Source organism: Tarenaya hassleriana, unplaced genomic scaffold, assembly GCF_000463585.1.
Source record: "Tarenaya hassleriana unplaced genomic scaffold, ASM46358v1 Cleome8, whole genome shotgun sequence".
Taxonomy (NCBI): Eukaryota; Viridiplantae; Streptophyta; class Magnoliopsida; order Brassicales; family Cleomaceae; genus Tarenaya; species Tarenaya hassleriana.
The window spans coordinates 3,149,985-3,165,096 of record NW_010970490.1 but is presented as its reverse complement, the minus strand read 5'-3'; the positions used below and the strand labels follow the sequence as shown (position 1 = coordinate 3,165,096).

The 15,112-nt window shown below is 37.7% G+C and overlaps 3 protein-coding genes across 3 annotated transcripts in view; 1 reads left to right on the top strand and 2 right to left on the bottom strand.

Annotated features, from left to right (window-relative positions):
- The window catches only part of LOC104802718 (zinc finger CCCH domain-containing protein 34-like), a 3,527-nt gene extending 1,105 nt beyond the window's left edge, over positions 1-2,422 (bottom strand). The window contains exons 1-7 of the mRNA XM_010526449.1: positions 2,035-2,422; positions 1,760-1,905; positions 1,417-1,485; positions 1,132-1,251; positions 739-1,035; positions 322-639; positions 6-94 (exon numbers count right to left, since the gene is read on the bottom strand). Of these exons, the coding sequence (XP_010524751.1) occupies positions 6-94; positions 322-639; positions 739-1,035; positions 1,132-1,251; positions 1,417-1,485; positions 1,760-1,905; positions 2,035-2,125 (1,130 nt within the window). The 5' untranslated portion in view covers positions 2,126-2,422. The remainder of the gene's footprint in view (positions 1-5; positions 95-321; positions 640-738; positions 1,036-1,131; positions 1,252-1,416; positions 1,486-1,759; positions 1,906-2,034) is intronic.
- Positions 2,423-11,275: 8,853 nt separating this feature from the next.
- Positions 11,276-14,173, top strand: LOC104802717 (pyruvate dehydrogenase (acetyl-transferring) kinase, mitochondrial). Its single transcript, XM_010526448.2, has 6 exons — positions 11,276-12,169; positions 12,641-12,899; positions 12,991-13,171; positions 13,245-13,392; positions 13,476-13,692; positions 13,835-14,173. The coding sequence occupies exons 1-6, from the start codon at positions 11,921-11,923 to the stop codon at positions 13,891-13,893; spliced, it is 1,113 nt and encodes a 370-aa protein (XP_010524750.1). The 5' UTR covers positions 11,276-11,920; the 3' UTR covers positions 13,894-14,173.
- Positions 14,174-14,586: 413 nt separating this feature from the next.
- The window catches only part of LOC104802716 (DEAD-box ATP-dependent RNA helicase 40), a 4,938-nt gene continuing 4,412 nt past the window's right edge, over positions 14,587-15,112 (bottom strand). The window contains exon 9 of the mRNA XM_010526447.1: positions 14,587-15,087. Coding sequence (XP_010524749.1) covers positions 14,808-15,087 — 280 coding nt within the window. The 3' untranslated portion in view covers positions 14,587-14,807. The remainder of the gene's footprint in view (positions 15,088-15,112) is intronic.

Below are 15,112 nucleotides of genomic sequence, written 5' to 3'. Positions count from 1 at the left end.
TGTAACTGAGCGAGTCCATGGAGTGATCGAACCTGCACGAAGGTCCGAACTTGCAGAATCCGTGTTGCGTGAAGTGAGTGCATAATGGTGCCCCCTGCAAGACGCAGAAGATCTATCACAGTGAAGAAAGTTGAAAACTTTATATACGATCACAAAAAATTCCACCGCAATGCCTCGTTTATTCGAGGTGAAAAGCTGGATTTAGGCCCATGAAAGAGAAGCAGTCTTTTATGAAACGTTAATGGCGTAAAGTACGCAGATGAAGCAGAAAACAGAGCATTCAATGGATTCTCTTGATGCCAAACTAAACATGGAACTTACAGGACGGAGAGGAAGGCCGACAGGGCCGATGACAACGCTTGTTTTCAGTGAAACTGCATCGAGAGGATGATGGAATCTACACGAGGATCCAAATTTACAGTCGCCCGTCCTCATAAAGTACTGGCACTCGGGTTGGCCAGGCCGCTGAGGAAACAGTTGTTCCTTCGGGAAGGTACTTGAAGGGTCAACAGAAGAAGGCCTGGACTGATAGGGTGCTGCATGTGCCGGCCCCGAAGGAGATAACGGTCTAATCCCGTAAACGGAGCTCGATCCAACAGACGGTTGAGAGCCCGGGGAGGGTATGGCACTTACAGAAGCCTACAGACGAAAAAGGAAAACAGTCTAAGCTCAAGAAAATGGTGGAAGGAATATAAGATGAAAGATAGCAAAGAGGGAATGAGGTTTTGCACAAATTACCGCATATGGGTTCCAACCCGAGTATGGAACCATACCCGGAGGGAGAACCATCGGACCGTAAGGGCTTTGAACATATGAACCTGGCAAAAGGGGAGGCTGTGCCATAACTACACCATATTGCTGGGACGAAGGAACAGACTGAGACTGCACGGTTGGGTAAATAGCCTGAGCAGTAGGTGGCAGTGGCGGTGGCGGGGAGAGTACCTGTACATCGGGAGCGAGGGGATGGTGGAATCTACACGTTGCGCCAAATTTACATTGACCCGTTCTCATGTAGTATGAACACTCTTTTTCCCCCTATTATCAAATCACAGAAACTTTGAAGAAATCACAAAACACATTGGGTGAAGATCGATAGACGAATAACACAAAGAAAGATTCGACAGTACAAACCGGGTATAACGGATATCCCATATAATTCAGAGTAACAGTGGAACTGGAACTGCTTCCTTGCCTGGGATGATGATACTTGCAAGAAGCACCAAACTTACAAGTTCCGGTCCTCATGAAGTGCTGCAGTCGAGCGATATTTTGGGATATTAGAACACACTAATAGCTACTGAACACAATTCTCATACACAGAACACAATAGGGTTATAGTCTCAATGGAAATGCATTGCTGAATCCGAAGCCATTCCCTTTCACAGTCAGGTCAATGGAAGTGATCAAGACTAGTACCTGACACAAAGGTTGTCCCACACGCTCTGGGAACTCTCCTGCATCTCCTCTAGCAGCAGCTCCTATGACCTGAAATCAACACATGTTTTGCTTCAAACGGATCAAAACCTAAGACTTGGAAGAAAACAAGAAATGGCCACAATGGGCAAGAACCAAATTACTAAAAGTTTCCCATGATCAGGTTAGTGTAAAACACCACCATTGAACAAGGATACAGGAACAGGGCAAAGTCTGTGATCATTGATCATTCATCACAGCAAGTAACTGATCAAAAGAATCAAAACCCAGAAGTTGAAAAAAAGATTCAAAGGCAACACGAAAGGGAGAATCCAAATGGGATTACCGCTCCACGGTCTTGTGGGTGATTGAACCGACACCTGGACCCGTACCCGCAAGCGCCGGTTCGCAAGTAATAGATACAATCGGGCTGGTCGGGTCGTTCTGGGTACGATTCTCCTACGGTTTGCAGCCCTAAACGCCACATCGAAGCTACATATGCATTGAAAAAAACCCACAAAAAAAAAAAGAACCTTAATCTCACGACGCTAATCGTAAATTAAACCGCCAAATCACCATTAACCAGACAGAACACAGATAATGCCGGAATCGTTACGTTACCTTCGACGCCGGTTACACCTCCTGGAGCGGACCATTCGGGCGATGGATCTGACCGCGACCCCTCTTCTCCGGCGCGACCGTACCGCTCCATTATACCCTAACCTCGTCACCAACGGCGACAAGGTGACAACCTCGTCGGGAGAAACTCTTCTGAATGCGCGAGCTCCGATCAAATGAGAGTGTCGGAGAAACGAGGGTGAGACCGAGAATGGATTAAGGACAAAACCCAGATCGTGGTTTCGCCTTCGCACCACTCTCACTCCCTCGATCTCTCGCTTCACGCTGAATTTTTTTTTACTTTCATTAAATTTTTAATTTTTTTTTGCAGGGACTTTTTTCCGAGAAGTTTTTCTTTTTGGAAGTGATGGGAGGTTTTGATCTTCCTTTATGCGTGGTCGCCTTTTTTGTGGGTGTTTTGCTGGTGGTGGTTAATATACGCGCCAAATATAGAATAAAATGACTTTTATTTATTTATTTATTTAATTGACGAAACCAAAAGTATATTATATATATATATATTGTTGTGAAAAACGAAGAAATATAGAAGACCCGAGAATCAGATCGTTAACTAGAAACCGAAATCGATCGTTTGAGAGACCCAGGAACGAGATTTCAATAATTTTCTTTTCTTGGAATTATGTACAAATGAAGGAGGGAAATGAGCTATTTATAGAAAATCTGAAGTTACTGTTCACGTATACGTATTTATGAACAGTAACCGTATGGCGGCTAAACAGTAACCGTATGGCGGCGTGAACAGTACCCGGCTGCGTGAACAGTGCCCGGCTGCGTGAACAGTACCGTAGCTTCACTATTCATTTATAACATGAACGATATTTTGTTAGAGAATCAAATTTATTGAAACTGAACCGAACCAAATTGTGTTAAGAAAATCTTAAAATATCAATTTTTAAAAAATATATATATAATTTTTTCTTAATAAAAATCGAACCGAACCGAACTGAACCGAACCGAATATGATATAATAATTGATTGGTAAATATTTTTATAGAACTGAATCGAATAATTATCGAACCGAATACCGAAACGTCCACCCCTAACTTTTACGGTTTCTGAGATGTAGGATGGGCTCGCTGATTCGGAATCGAACTCATAATGTTTCTGTGTCTCGTTTTCAATTTCCGATCGAATAACATTTATCATAAATGATGTTCAACGCATTCAGCGTTATCTTCAAATAATATTATTGGAGCTTTATTGGTTGATAATCCACTAGCTGTCTGGATATGTTGAGTCAAAGATCTAAGCCAGACACATTCTCGACTTGCTTCATGTAACGCGATAACTTCTGCGTGATTAGATGACGTAGCAACCAATGTTTGCTTTTGAGAACGCCAAGCTAATGCAGTTCCATTGATTGTGAAGATATAACCTGTTTGTGATCTTCCCTTATGTGGATCAGATAAATATCCTGCATCTGCAAAACCAACAATTTCTTGTTTTGTACTTTTAGGGAAAAATAATCCCAAATCGATCGATCCTTGAAGATAACGGAAAATGTGCTTAATCCCATTCCAATGCCTTCGTGTAGGATCTGAACTATATCTTGCTAACAGATTAGTAGCAAATCCTACATCAGGTCGAGTACAGTTGGCAAGATACATAACAGCCCCTATTGCACTTAAATATGGTACTTCAGGACCAAGTGTCTCTTCACCATCTTCACGGGGGCGAAATGGATCTGTTTCAACATTCAATGATCTATTAATCATTGGAGTACTCAGGGGATTTGCCTTATCCATATTGAACCGCTTTAGTACCCTTTTTTGTACAATTAGATTGATGTAGAAAAATTCCCGTATTCAAATGCTCTATTTGTAATCCAAGACAAAACTTGGTTTGTCCGAGATCTTTCATCTCAAATTCTCCTTTTAAATAGGTGGATGCATCCTGAATTTCACGGGGAGTTCCAATGATATTTAAATCATCAACATAGACAGCAATAATCACAAATCCAGACATCGTCCTTTTTATAAACACACATGGTGAAATAGGATTATTTGTATATCCATTTTTCACTAAATGTTCACTCAGACGTTTATACCACATACGTCCTGATTGTTTTAGCCCGTACAATGATCGTTGTAACTTGACAGCGCATAATTCTCGTGGTTTTGATTTCAATATTTCGGGCATTTTAAATCCTTCAGGGATTTTCATATAAATATTTGTGTCAAGTGACCCATATAAATAAGCAGTAACAACATCCATGAGACGCATTTCTAATTTCTTTGAAACTGCAAGGTTAATTAGGTATCGAAATATAATCGCATCCATAACAGGAGAATAAGTTTCTTCATAATCAACTCCGGGTCTCTGTGAGAAACCTTGTGCGACAAGACGAGCTTTATATCTAGCAATTTCATTGTGCTCATTTCTTTTGCGTACAAATACCCATTTACATCCAACAGGAGTAACCTTATTCGGTTTAATAATGACGTGTCCGAATACATTTCGCTTATTCAACGAATCCAATTCAGTCTGTATTGCGTCTCTCCATTTAATCCAATCTGGTCTCTTTTGACACTCTGAAATGGATCTTGGTTCTGGATCCTCATTTTCATCAATTTCCTTTGATACATTATAAGAGAATATATCATCAATCTCTTTGATTTCTTTTCGACTCCATAATGTACCATTACTGATATAATTAATTGAGATCTCATGATTTTCATTGTCTGTATTTATACCATCATCATAAGGTACTTCATTTCTTTGATTTGGAACGCGTTCCTCCGAATCGAGCATTTCATTTTTCTTGGGCCCTTTGCTCTTTCGGGGATTTTTATCCTTAGAACCAATAGGTCGTCCACGCTTCAGGCGTGCTTTGGAATCGTTTATTACATTTTCTTTCATTTGTTCTTTCGGAATTTCGATTCGAGCTGGGACATTCGCAGCATCTATATATGATCTTGTTACCTTAGTTGTATCTGCAAAAGCATCTGGTAACTGATTTGCAATGTTTTGTAAATGTATGATCCTTTGAACTTCCAGTTCTCGTTGTTTTGCTGGGGGATCAAGATGTGACAATGATGGTGTACACCAATTAAGATCATTTTTATTTCCCGCCATTCTATCATTTTCTCCCCCTAATGGTGGGAATTCATTCTCATTAAATTGACAATCACCAAAACGAGCCGTAAAAATATCTCCAGTTTTTGGCTCAAGGTATCGTATAATGGATGGTGAGTCATACCCAACATATATTCCAAGCCTTCTTTGTGGTCCCATTTTTGTACGCTGTGGTGGGGAAATCGGTACATATACTGCGCATCCGAATATTCTGAGATGCGATATATTAGGTTCTTGACCAAATGTTAATTGCAATGGAGAATACTTGTGATATGCACTTGGTCTAATACGAATTAATGTTGCAGCATGCAAAATGGCATGACCCCACACAGAAATGGGAAGTTTCGTTTTCATTATCAATGGTCTAGCAATAAGCTGGAGTCGTTTGATTAATGACTCTGCCAATCCATTCTGTGTATGAACGTGTGCAACTGGGTGTTCAACATCAATACCCATTGCTACACAGTAATCATTAAATGCTTGTGATGTAAATTCTCCAGCATTATCAAGCCTCACTTTCTTGATTGAGTATTCCGAGAACTGAGCCCTTAATTTAATTATTTGGGCTAAAAATCGGGCAAACGCCAGATTACGTGATGATAAAAGACATACATGCGACCATCTGCTTGAAGCATCAATTAATACCATAAAATATCGAAATGGTCCGCATGGTGGATGAATAGGTCCACAAATATCACCATGAATCCTTTCTAGAAATGATGGTAATTCATGCCCGATTTTAGCTTGTGATGGTCTGATTATTAATTTTCCTCTAGAACATGCATCACAAGGAAACTCATCTGATTGAAAAATCTTATGGTTTTTCAATGGGTGACCATGAGAGTTTTCGATAATCTTTCTCATCATAATGGCACCAGGATGACCCAATCGATCATGCCAAACTTTGAACATATCGGTAAACTTCTGGTTTACTGTGGCATATGATTCAATCACATTGATATTAGTATAATATAATCCCGAAGATAGAGTGGGTAATTTTTCTAACACATATTTTTGTCCCATATTGATTGAGGTGATACACAAATATTCAATATCACCTTTATTTGTGGTTTCAATATGATATCCATTCAGTCGGATATCTTTAAAACTTAATAGATTTCTTTGGGACTTGGAGGAAAATAGTGCATCTTTTATAGCAAATTTTGTTCCTCCTGGCATTATGAAATCGGCTCTTCCGGAGCCTTCAATTATTTTTGCATTTCCAGATATAGTAATGACATTTCCTTTGTTTATTTTCAGACTAGAAAAATATTTCTTGTCTGTCAGTATTGTATGTGTTGTAGCACTATCTGCTAAACATATATCTCCTCCCCGATTTGCAGATTTAGCCATACTCATTATCTATTGAAGAACAAAATAACATAGTAAACATTAGAAAATATATTATAACATTATGACTAACAGAAATGATGACACAGATACATAACTATTTTACAAAATGTAGACGCATTATTTATGCATATATGGATTATTACGAGGTTGATTACATACATAAACGATACAACTATATATATGGCTTTTTATTCATAATCAACGCCATCTTCAGGATGCGCAAAACCATCAGCGAGGTCCATGTGTGTAAAATCTTTAGCACCACCAGCATCATCATCCGAATTGTTTATGACATGATTTGTCTCGACACCTTTCCCTTTCGCTTCTTTAATCGATTTTTGGTAAAGGTCCACCAAGTGTTTAGCCGTGCGACAAGTACGTGACCAATGTCCTGTCATTCCACACCGGTGACATGTGCTTTCTTTCATCCGTTTGTTTGGATGATCATGTGTTCCCCCTCTATTATTGTTATGGTTTTGGAATGAGATTCCTCGACCACCTCCTCTATTCCAACTTCGGCTAACACCACGACCTCGTCCTCGGCCTCGACCTCGACCTCGGCCTCTACCTCGAAAATAACCACGTCCTCGGTTATTATAAAATATAACATTCTCTCCAGGGAATGATATATTTTCTGTAACATTTACTTCAGGAAATGGTACAGAACCTGTCGGCCGAGATGCATGATTTTTCATCAGTAATTCATTATTCTGCTCGGCCAATAGAAGACATGAGAGAAACTCTGAGTATTTTGTATACCCCTTTTCTCGATACTGTTGTTGGAGGATAATGTTCGAGGCGTGCATAGTTGAAAAGGTTTTTTCCAACATCTCATTTTCGCTAACTGTTTCACCACATAATTTCAAAACTGATGTAATTCGGTACATCGCCGAGTTATATTCACTAACAGTTTTGAAATCTTGAAATCTGAGATGAATCCACTCATATTTTGCCTTGGGGAGGATTACCGTTTTTTGATGATCAAAACGGTCTTTTAATTTTTCCCAAAGATCTGCATGATCTTTGATTGTCAGATATTCCTTTTTTAAATCATCATGAATATGATGCCTCAATAATATTAGTGCTTTTGCTTTATTTTCAGTTGATGCACTTTTCTCTTTAATTGTGGCACCAAGACCTTTTGATTCCAAGTGCAAATCAGCATCCAATTGCCACTATTTTATAATAACCGAGGACGTGGTTATTTTCAAGGTAGAGGCCGAGGTCGAGGTCGAGGCCGAGGACGAGGTCGTGGCGTTAGCCGAAGTTGGAATAGAGGAGGTGGTCGAGGAATCTCATTCCAAAACCATAACAATAATAGAGGGGGAACACATGATCATCCAAACAAACGGATGAAAGAAAGCACATGTCACCGGTGTGGAATGACAGGACATTGGTCACGTACTTGTCGCACGGCTAAACACTTGGTGGACCTTTACCAAAAATCGATTAAAGAAGCGAAAGGGAAAGGTGTCGAGACAAATCATGTCATAAACAATTCGGATGATGATGCTGGTGGTGCTAAAGATTTTACACACATGGACCTCGCTGATGGTTTTGCGCATCCTGAAGATGGCGTTGATTATGAATAAAAAGCCATATATATAGTTGTATCGTTTATATATGTAATCAACCTCGTAATAATCCATATATGCATAAATAATGCGTCTACATTTTGTAAAATAGTTATGTATCTGTGTCATCATTTCTGTTAGTCATAATGTTATAATATATTTTCTAATGTTTACTATGTTATTTTGTTCTTCAATAGATAATGAGTATGGCTAAATCTGCAAATCGAGGAGGAGATATATGTTTAGCAGATAGTGCTACAACACATACAATACTAACAGACAAGAAATATTTTTCTACTCTGAAAATAAACAAAGGAAATGTCATTACTATATCTGGAAATGCAAAAATAATTGAAGGCTCCGGAAGAGCCGATTTCATAATGCCAGGAGGAACAAAATTTGCTATAAAAGATGCACTATTTTCCTCCAAGTCCCAAAGAAATCTATTAAGTTTTAAAGATATCCGACTGAATGGATATCATATTGAAACCACAAATAAAGGTGATATTGAATATTTGTGTATCACCTCAATCAATATGGGACAAAAATATGTGTTAGAAAAATTACCCACTCTATCTTCGGGATTATATTATACTAATATCAATGTGATTGAATCATATGCCACAGTAAACCAGAAGTTTACCGATATGTTCAAAGTTTGGCATGATCGATTGGGGCATCCTGGTGCCATTATGATGAGAAAGATTATCGAAAACTCTCATGGTCACCCATTGAAAAACCAGAAGATTTTTCAATCAGATGAGTTTTCTTGTGATGCATGTTCTAGAGGAAAATTAATAATCAGACCATCACAAGCTAAAATCGGGCATGAATTACCATCATTTCTAGAAAGGATTCATGGTGATATTTGTGGACCTATTCATCCACCATGCGGACCATTTCGATATTTTATGGTATTAATTGATGCTTCAAGCAGATGGTCGCATGTATGTCTTTTATCATCACGTAATCTGGCATTTGCCCGATTTTTAGCCCAAATAATTAAATTACAGTAACCGTATGGCGGCGTGAACAGTACCCGGCTGCGTGAACAGTGTCCGGCTGCGTGAACAGTACCGTAGCTTCACTATTCATTTATAACATATATATATTAATTTACAATTTAGCGAATTGTTATTCGTAAATTCGAAAACTCAATCATCTGTTTGAAAAAATAATTTATTTGAGATCAACTAAATTTTTTATTTTTAAAAATCTTATTTCTGTATTTAATAATTTATCTAGATCAAGTTTTATTATATTTTACCATCAATTTGATTTAAAAAAATCGTGTGCTTTGGTAAATTGTCCCCCACATGTTATCAAATTAAAAATTATTGGTACCATAAGATTTCGTCCATATATATAAACGTATGAATATTTATTTAATTTTAATAATTTTTTAATTGTTCTTTTAGTTTTATATTAATTTATTTGCGACAATTTAACAGAATCATAATATACGCTTTGATATATTTTTTGAAAAATATTACCCACATTTTTATATATTTTGGTTTTATTATTTTATCTCTTAATCGCATTCCACGTTCTCTGTTCCTATTATTTTTTTTATTTTTTTTTTCAAAATTATTGTAATATTGATCAATCATATCATAGCCTATATGATAAATGATGGCAGAAAACTATAATAAAACTATATAATTGATTACTGTTTTCGTCACTCGTTTTTATTAAAAGAAACCCATTTATTTTATTTAAAAGTCTTTGAATTTAGTAATTTTATTCTTCCTATAAAATATATGCAAGCTATTTTAAGGATCCACTAATTAATCATGACAAGTAAAAAATATTGGATTTTTTTTATGAACATGCATGTGGTAATCCGGGGGATGTTCGAATATGTGGAAACACATGAATCATTTTTGGCAGAAAATAATAGATTTTTATGGCTAAAATAATTATGTTTTTTTCTCAAAATAATACATATATATATATATATATATATATATAGATAGATAGATTCCATGTAATTTCTAATACTTTTTTAATCACGATTTTAAGGTAAATAAAAATTAATTTTATTGGTTGCAAAATTTGTTGTTTGTAACCAATGAAAATATAACACGTGTCTATACAGTCAAGCTTTGTCCGCACATTCATGCACAAAGCGTGAATCATACCAAACGTTATGGACAGTCATTTTACAGCATAATTTTTAATATTTACACAAACTATTTTATAAATTGCACGTTAAATAATTCGAATCTGATCATTATTATTTTTGGGATAATTTCACGTTTAAAAAATTATAATTTCAGTGTTTGATGGATAATTAAGAATAAAATTTCAGCAAAAAATGAAACATTAAAAGTATATTGAAGAAAATAATTTAAAGATAATTAATAGAATATTTGGTAGGGAGGGGGGTTTTGACTAGAGCCACCACACATGTGATGCGAGCAGCTTTGGAGATTGTGTTGTTATATTCCCCAAAGGATCTTTTGGGCCATAACTTCCGTATCTTCATCTACCAAATGTCGGCGACTTTATTATTATTATTATTATTAATAAACTAAAAAAATCATAACTATACTATTTATCTAAAGTCTTTATAAAAAATCATCAATTACTTTAAATTTGATATAAAAAACTATCAACTATTAGTTTTAATTCAAAAACATATTTTACTTTAAATTTATTATAAAAGTCTATAATTTTTTAAAAATATATATATATAAATTTTATTTTTCAAAATTTATAGATTTCTATAACAAAATAAAATATTTTCTCAAGAAATTTTAGATAGTTGATGATTTTTTTTTTATTAAAACTAATAGTTGATAGTTTTTTTTATATCAAATTTAAAGTGAAAGATTGTTTTTAATAAATTATATAGTCCATATTTTTTGTTTATATGATTTTTATAATAAATTTAAAGTATAATTTTTTTGTATAAGTAACATAATTGGTGGGTTTTTTATTATTAACACAACACGAGGACCTTTTTAATTAAGACAAAAATCTGTGTCTGATATTTTTATTATATCGAATTTTAGTTCAATTCCAATTTTGTTTGAAGTCATCTCGTATCTACAAAAACAATTAAGCTGTATAAAAAGATTTTCATTTTTATAAGAAAATATTCGGATTTCTGTAAAAGTCTTAAGGTTTTTTCAACAAAAAAATGCAATTCAATTTAAATTTTATTTCAGCGTATTCATTCAAAATATCTAACTTTCATATTTAAGGATGGAAACCTTTTTTGACATTGTGGGGGAAACAAAAGAAAAACATGAGAGAGACATTTTCGGTCACTGTGATCACGACTGGATCACCATCATCTGTTTCCCACCAGTTATGTAATCAGACGAGCTGGATTCTCCCATCTCTCCCACTTGTCAAATTTCTCTCCCTTCGGTGTCTGAATTCTGATCTAAATCGGTAATAACAGAGCAGATTTACCTCCCATCGTGAGGCGTGACCATTCGCTTGAAGTGCGAGGCGTCACTGATCTCTGGGGCGGAGGATCCCAGAGAGAGAGAGAGAGAGAGAGAGAGAGAGAGAGGCAGCCATACCTGAGCTTGGCAAGAGAGATAGCGAAGGCGACTGAGGTTAGGGTTATTTTGGGGGTCGAAGAGGAGATGAAAAACGGCTCTTATACACAGTCTGATATATATGTGTGTGTGTGTGTATGTAAGAGGGTACGAATATAAAAACATATTTAAAATTATTTAATTATTTAAACGGGATTAAATCATGTAATCGCTGATTAGAGCGGCCAAAGCGAAGCAACTTTTCGTCGTGTCATATCTTCTCCCGATGGCAAAACCCAATCCTTTATGGCATCCCCTCTTCCATGAGCTCCATCTCCGCAGCTCAGACACGGCGGCGATTAGGGTTCCGGCATGGCGGCGAAGAAGGCGTGCGAGGCTTTTCCGAAGAGCTTGATCGAGGACGTGCACAGATGGGGTTGCATGAAGCAGACGGGTGTGAGCCTCAGGTACATGATGGAGTTCGGTTCGAGACCCAATGAGAGAAAACTTTTGATCTCTGCTCAGTTTCTCCACAAGGAGCTCCCGATTCGGATCGCGAGGAGAGCGATTGAGCTCGAGACCCTTCCCTACGGTTTATCTGAGAAACCCGCCATTTTGAAGGTGCCCTTTTTTAGGGTTCAGATTCTGGGTTTTTCATGGTCTTGTGCTGTTGCTCTCGTGGGATTACGCGGAGGTTCCAGTTTGTTATCGGTTTTCTGGAAATTGGGTTCTGAGGGATCCTGCTGACATTTTTGGTGTTTGATCTTTCATCGTAAATGGGTATTGCGGGTTTGTGCTGAAATTCTGGTTTTTGATCTTTGGATTACCAGTTTTGTGTTTGGCTGACAGAAATTTGTAGGACAGATGATAGATTTTTAAGGAAAAAGCGGAGAAGGTATTAGATTCCGCATCAGCTTTTCGGCTATAGAAAATTCCGGGAACAGTTTAAAAGAATGCTTCATATCTTTATGCCATCTTGGGAAAAATCTGATACCAGATCTGACAATTTTGCTTTTTGGGAACAGCAATGATCTGTTTTCGAGATGCCCTGTTCGTATGTGATGTCTGTGGTTGGATTTCTTCGGTTTCTAGGTGCGGGATTGGTACATAGAGTCATTCAGGGACATGAGAGCGTTTCCGGAGATCAAGGGCACGAGTGGAGAGAAGGAATTCACTCAAATGATTAAAGCCATCAAGGTGAGGCATAACAATGTGGTTCCAATGATGGCATTAGGTGTTAATCAGCTGAAGAAAGGATTGGGTCCGAAGATTGTCTCTGAGGATCTCGATGAGATTCATCAGTTTCTCGATCGCTTTTACATGTCAAGAATAGGGATTCGTATGCTTATCGGTGAGACTTGGTTTATGATCTCTGTTTCCCGGTTGGAAGGGTTTCATCATTGAGGTGTAATACCGATAAAATTATCGTGAAACTCACTCAGGGCAGCATGTCGAGTTGCATAATCCAAACCCGCCGCCTCATACTGTCGGTTACATTCATGCTAAGATGTCTCCCATGGAAGTAGCAAGGAATGCTAGTGAAGATGCTCGGGCGATTTGTTTAAGAGAGTATGGAAGTGCACCCGAAATAAACATTTATGGGGATCCAACTTTCACCTTTCCGTGAGTTCAAGTTCATCACTTTTTCTTTTATTTTGATCGGATTCTTTCCTTACTCGTTTCTGTTTGCGTATAGGTATGTTCCAACCCATTTGCATCTAATGGTATACGAACTTGTGAAGAACTCGCTCCGTGCTGTCCAAGAACGGTTTGTAGATTCCGATAGAGTTGCCCCACCTATCCGGATAATAGTCGCCGACGGGATCGAGGATGTCACAATAAAGGTTGTTCCTTTCTAAATCACTCTTGCCCTTTTTCAGCTTCTTTAACGTTCCGGGGTCAGTGACTGTTCTTGGTGGTATAACAGGTCTCTGATGAAGGTGGAGGCATACCGAGAAGCGGTCTCCCGAAAATCTTCACTTACTTATACAGCACTGCGAGAAATCCCCTGGACGAGAATATAGATCTCGGGACAGCTGATGTCCCGGTGACAATGGCTGGTTACGGGTACGGTCTCCCGATCAGCCGCTTGTATGCTCGGTATTTCGGAGGGGATCTTCAGATGATATCCATGGAAGGATACGGTGAGTTGTCATCTCATTTCTACTAGCCAATCTGTTTTGAAACATTGAAATGGAACCGATCTTATTCCCGAGGGTTTTGTGGATCGTTTTCAAGACTGAACTCGGGGGATTCGTTAGTGTTATGTTGTCAAATGTTTTGCAGGAACTGATGCGTATCTGCATTTGTCTCGCCTGGGAGATTCACAAGAGCCTTTGCCGTGACATTGCCTGATCATGTTTCTCGGTTTCATCTGTCATTTAGGGTTTTTGTTTTCCTGTACATTCACACTGTGCTTATGGTTTCATTTTTCATTCATATGGAGATTTTCCCAAGAGAATGATTTGATTAAACTCTTGTCCTCTTCCCTTGTATCTGAAGCAACGTCTGCTGTTCCTTGCCCGAAAGTCACGGGCACTGGTCGGATATCCGAGATTATACCCGAGCGATTTGGATTTGGGTTGTAAATTTCGGAATATGACCTAATCATCTACTTATTCGTTACCCTTTCCCCCAATGCTACTTTGTTGTGACAAAATTCCATACGGGAACTCTCAAAGACATTCTTAAATCTAAATCCGAAATCTCAAGAGATATTATTTGGTCATAGACTCGTTTGGTCGAGTATTTCGAAAGTATGTAATATGCTTACACAAATTTAAATATAAAATTTAGAATATTTTTTTTTTAATAAAATCATTTATTAGAAGTTCACTCGGATCAATATCCAATCCAAAATTGACGGGTAAAAATATTTTGCCAGTACCCTTAATTGAATCCGAAACTGATTTTTTGGGTTTCTTTTAATTACGAAATTATAGAAAGTATTAAGATAAAAACTTACAGTTAACAACATCTCAATTCAATTTACAGTTATATAATTCTAAATTAAGATACTTATATCAACAACTACGATATAGTTTTTACCACCTCTTTTTTAGATTTTTTTTAAGGCAAATGTTACAGAAATACCGTAATACAAACCTCTCCTTACAGCAACAAAAAAAATAATAATAAAACAAAGAAAAAGCGAAACAAAAAAAAAGTTTCCGTGAATAAGTTTTAAAATTCAATTAAAGACAAATTCAGGATTGAATAGTAATTTCCTCAAGGTTTCATCTTTTTCATGGTTTTGGCCTTATTCCACTGAACCTGCTCCAGCCGCCGGTGGTGGTTTCATCTCCGGCTCCACAACTCCGTTACCATGGGACTCGGCCGATGCCGGGTTCGGCTCGGGTGGCTTCACGTCAAACCCAGAAACCCTCGGCCGCCTTTCTCGTCTCTCGTAGCTTGGGCTAGGGCTCCGGCTGTAGCTTCTACTTCTGCTACGGTAACGGTTGTATCTTGGGCTTCGACTCCTAGACCGCGACCAGCTCCGGCTCCGACTTCGGCTATAGCTTCGGCTCCGGCTCCGGCTCCTGCGGGGTTGTGCTGAAATTCTGG

Excerpts from the sequence above, each read along its gene's own strand:
- LOC104802717 (XM_010526448.2), top strand. The coding sequence starts at position 11,921 with ATGGCGGCGAAGAAGGCGTGCGAGGCTTTTCCGAAGAGCTTGATCGAG. Across the intron at positions 12,170-12,640 it reads AGAAACCCGCCATTTTGAAG|GTGCGGGATTGGTACATAGA; the intron begins GTGCCCTTTTTT and ends TTCGGTTTCTAG. Across the intron at positions 12,900-12,990 it reads AGGGATTCGTATGCTTATCG|GGCAGCATGTCGAGTTGCAT; the intron begins GTGAGACTTGGT and ends AAACTCACTCAG.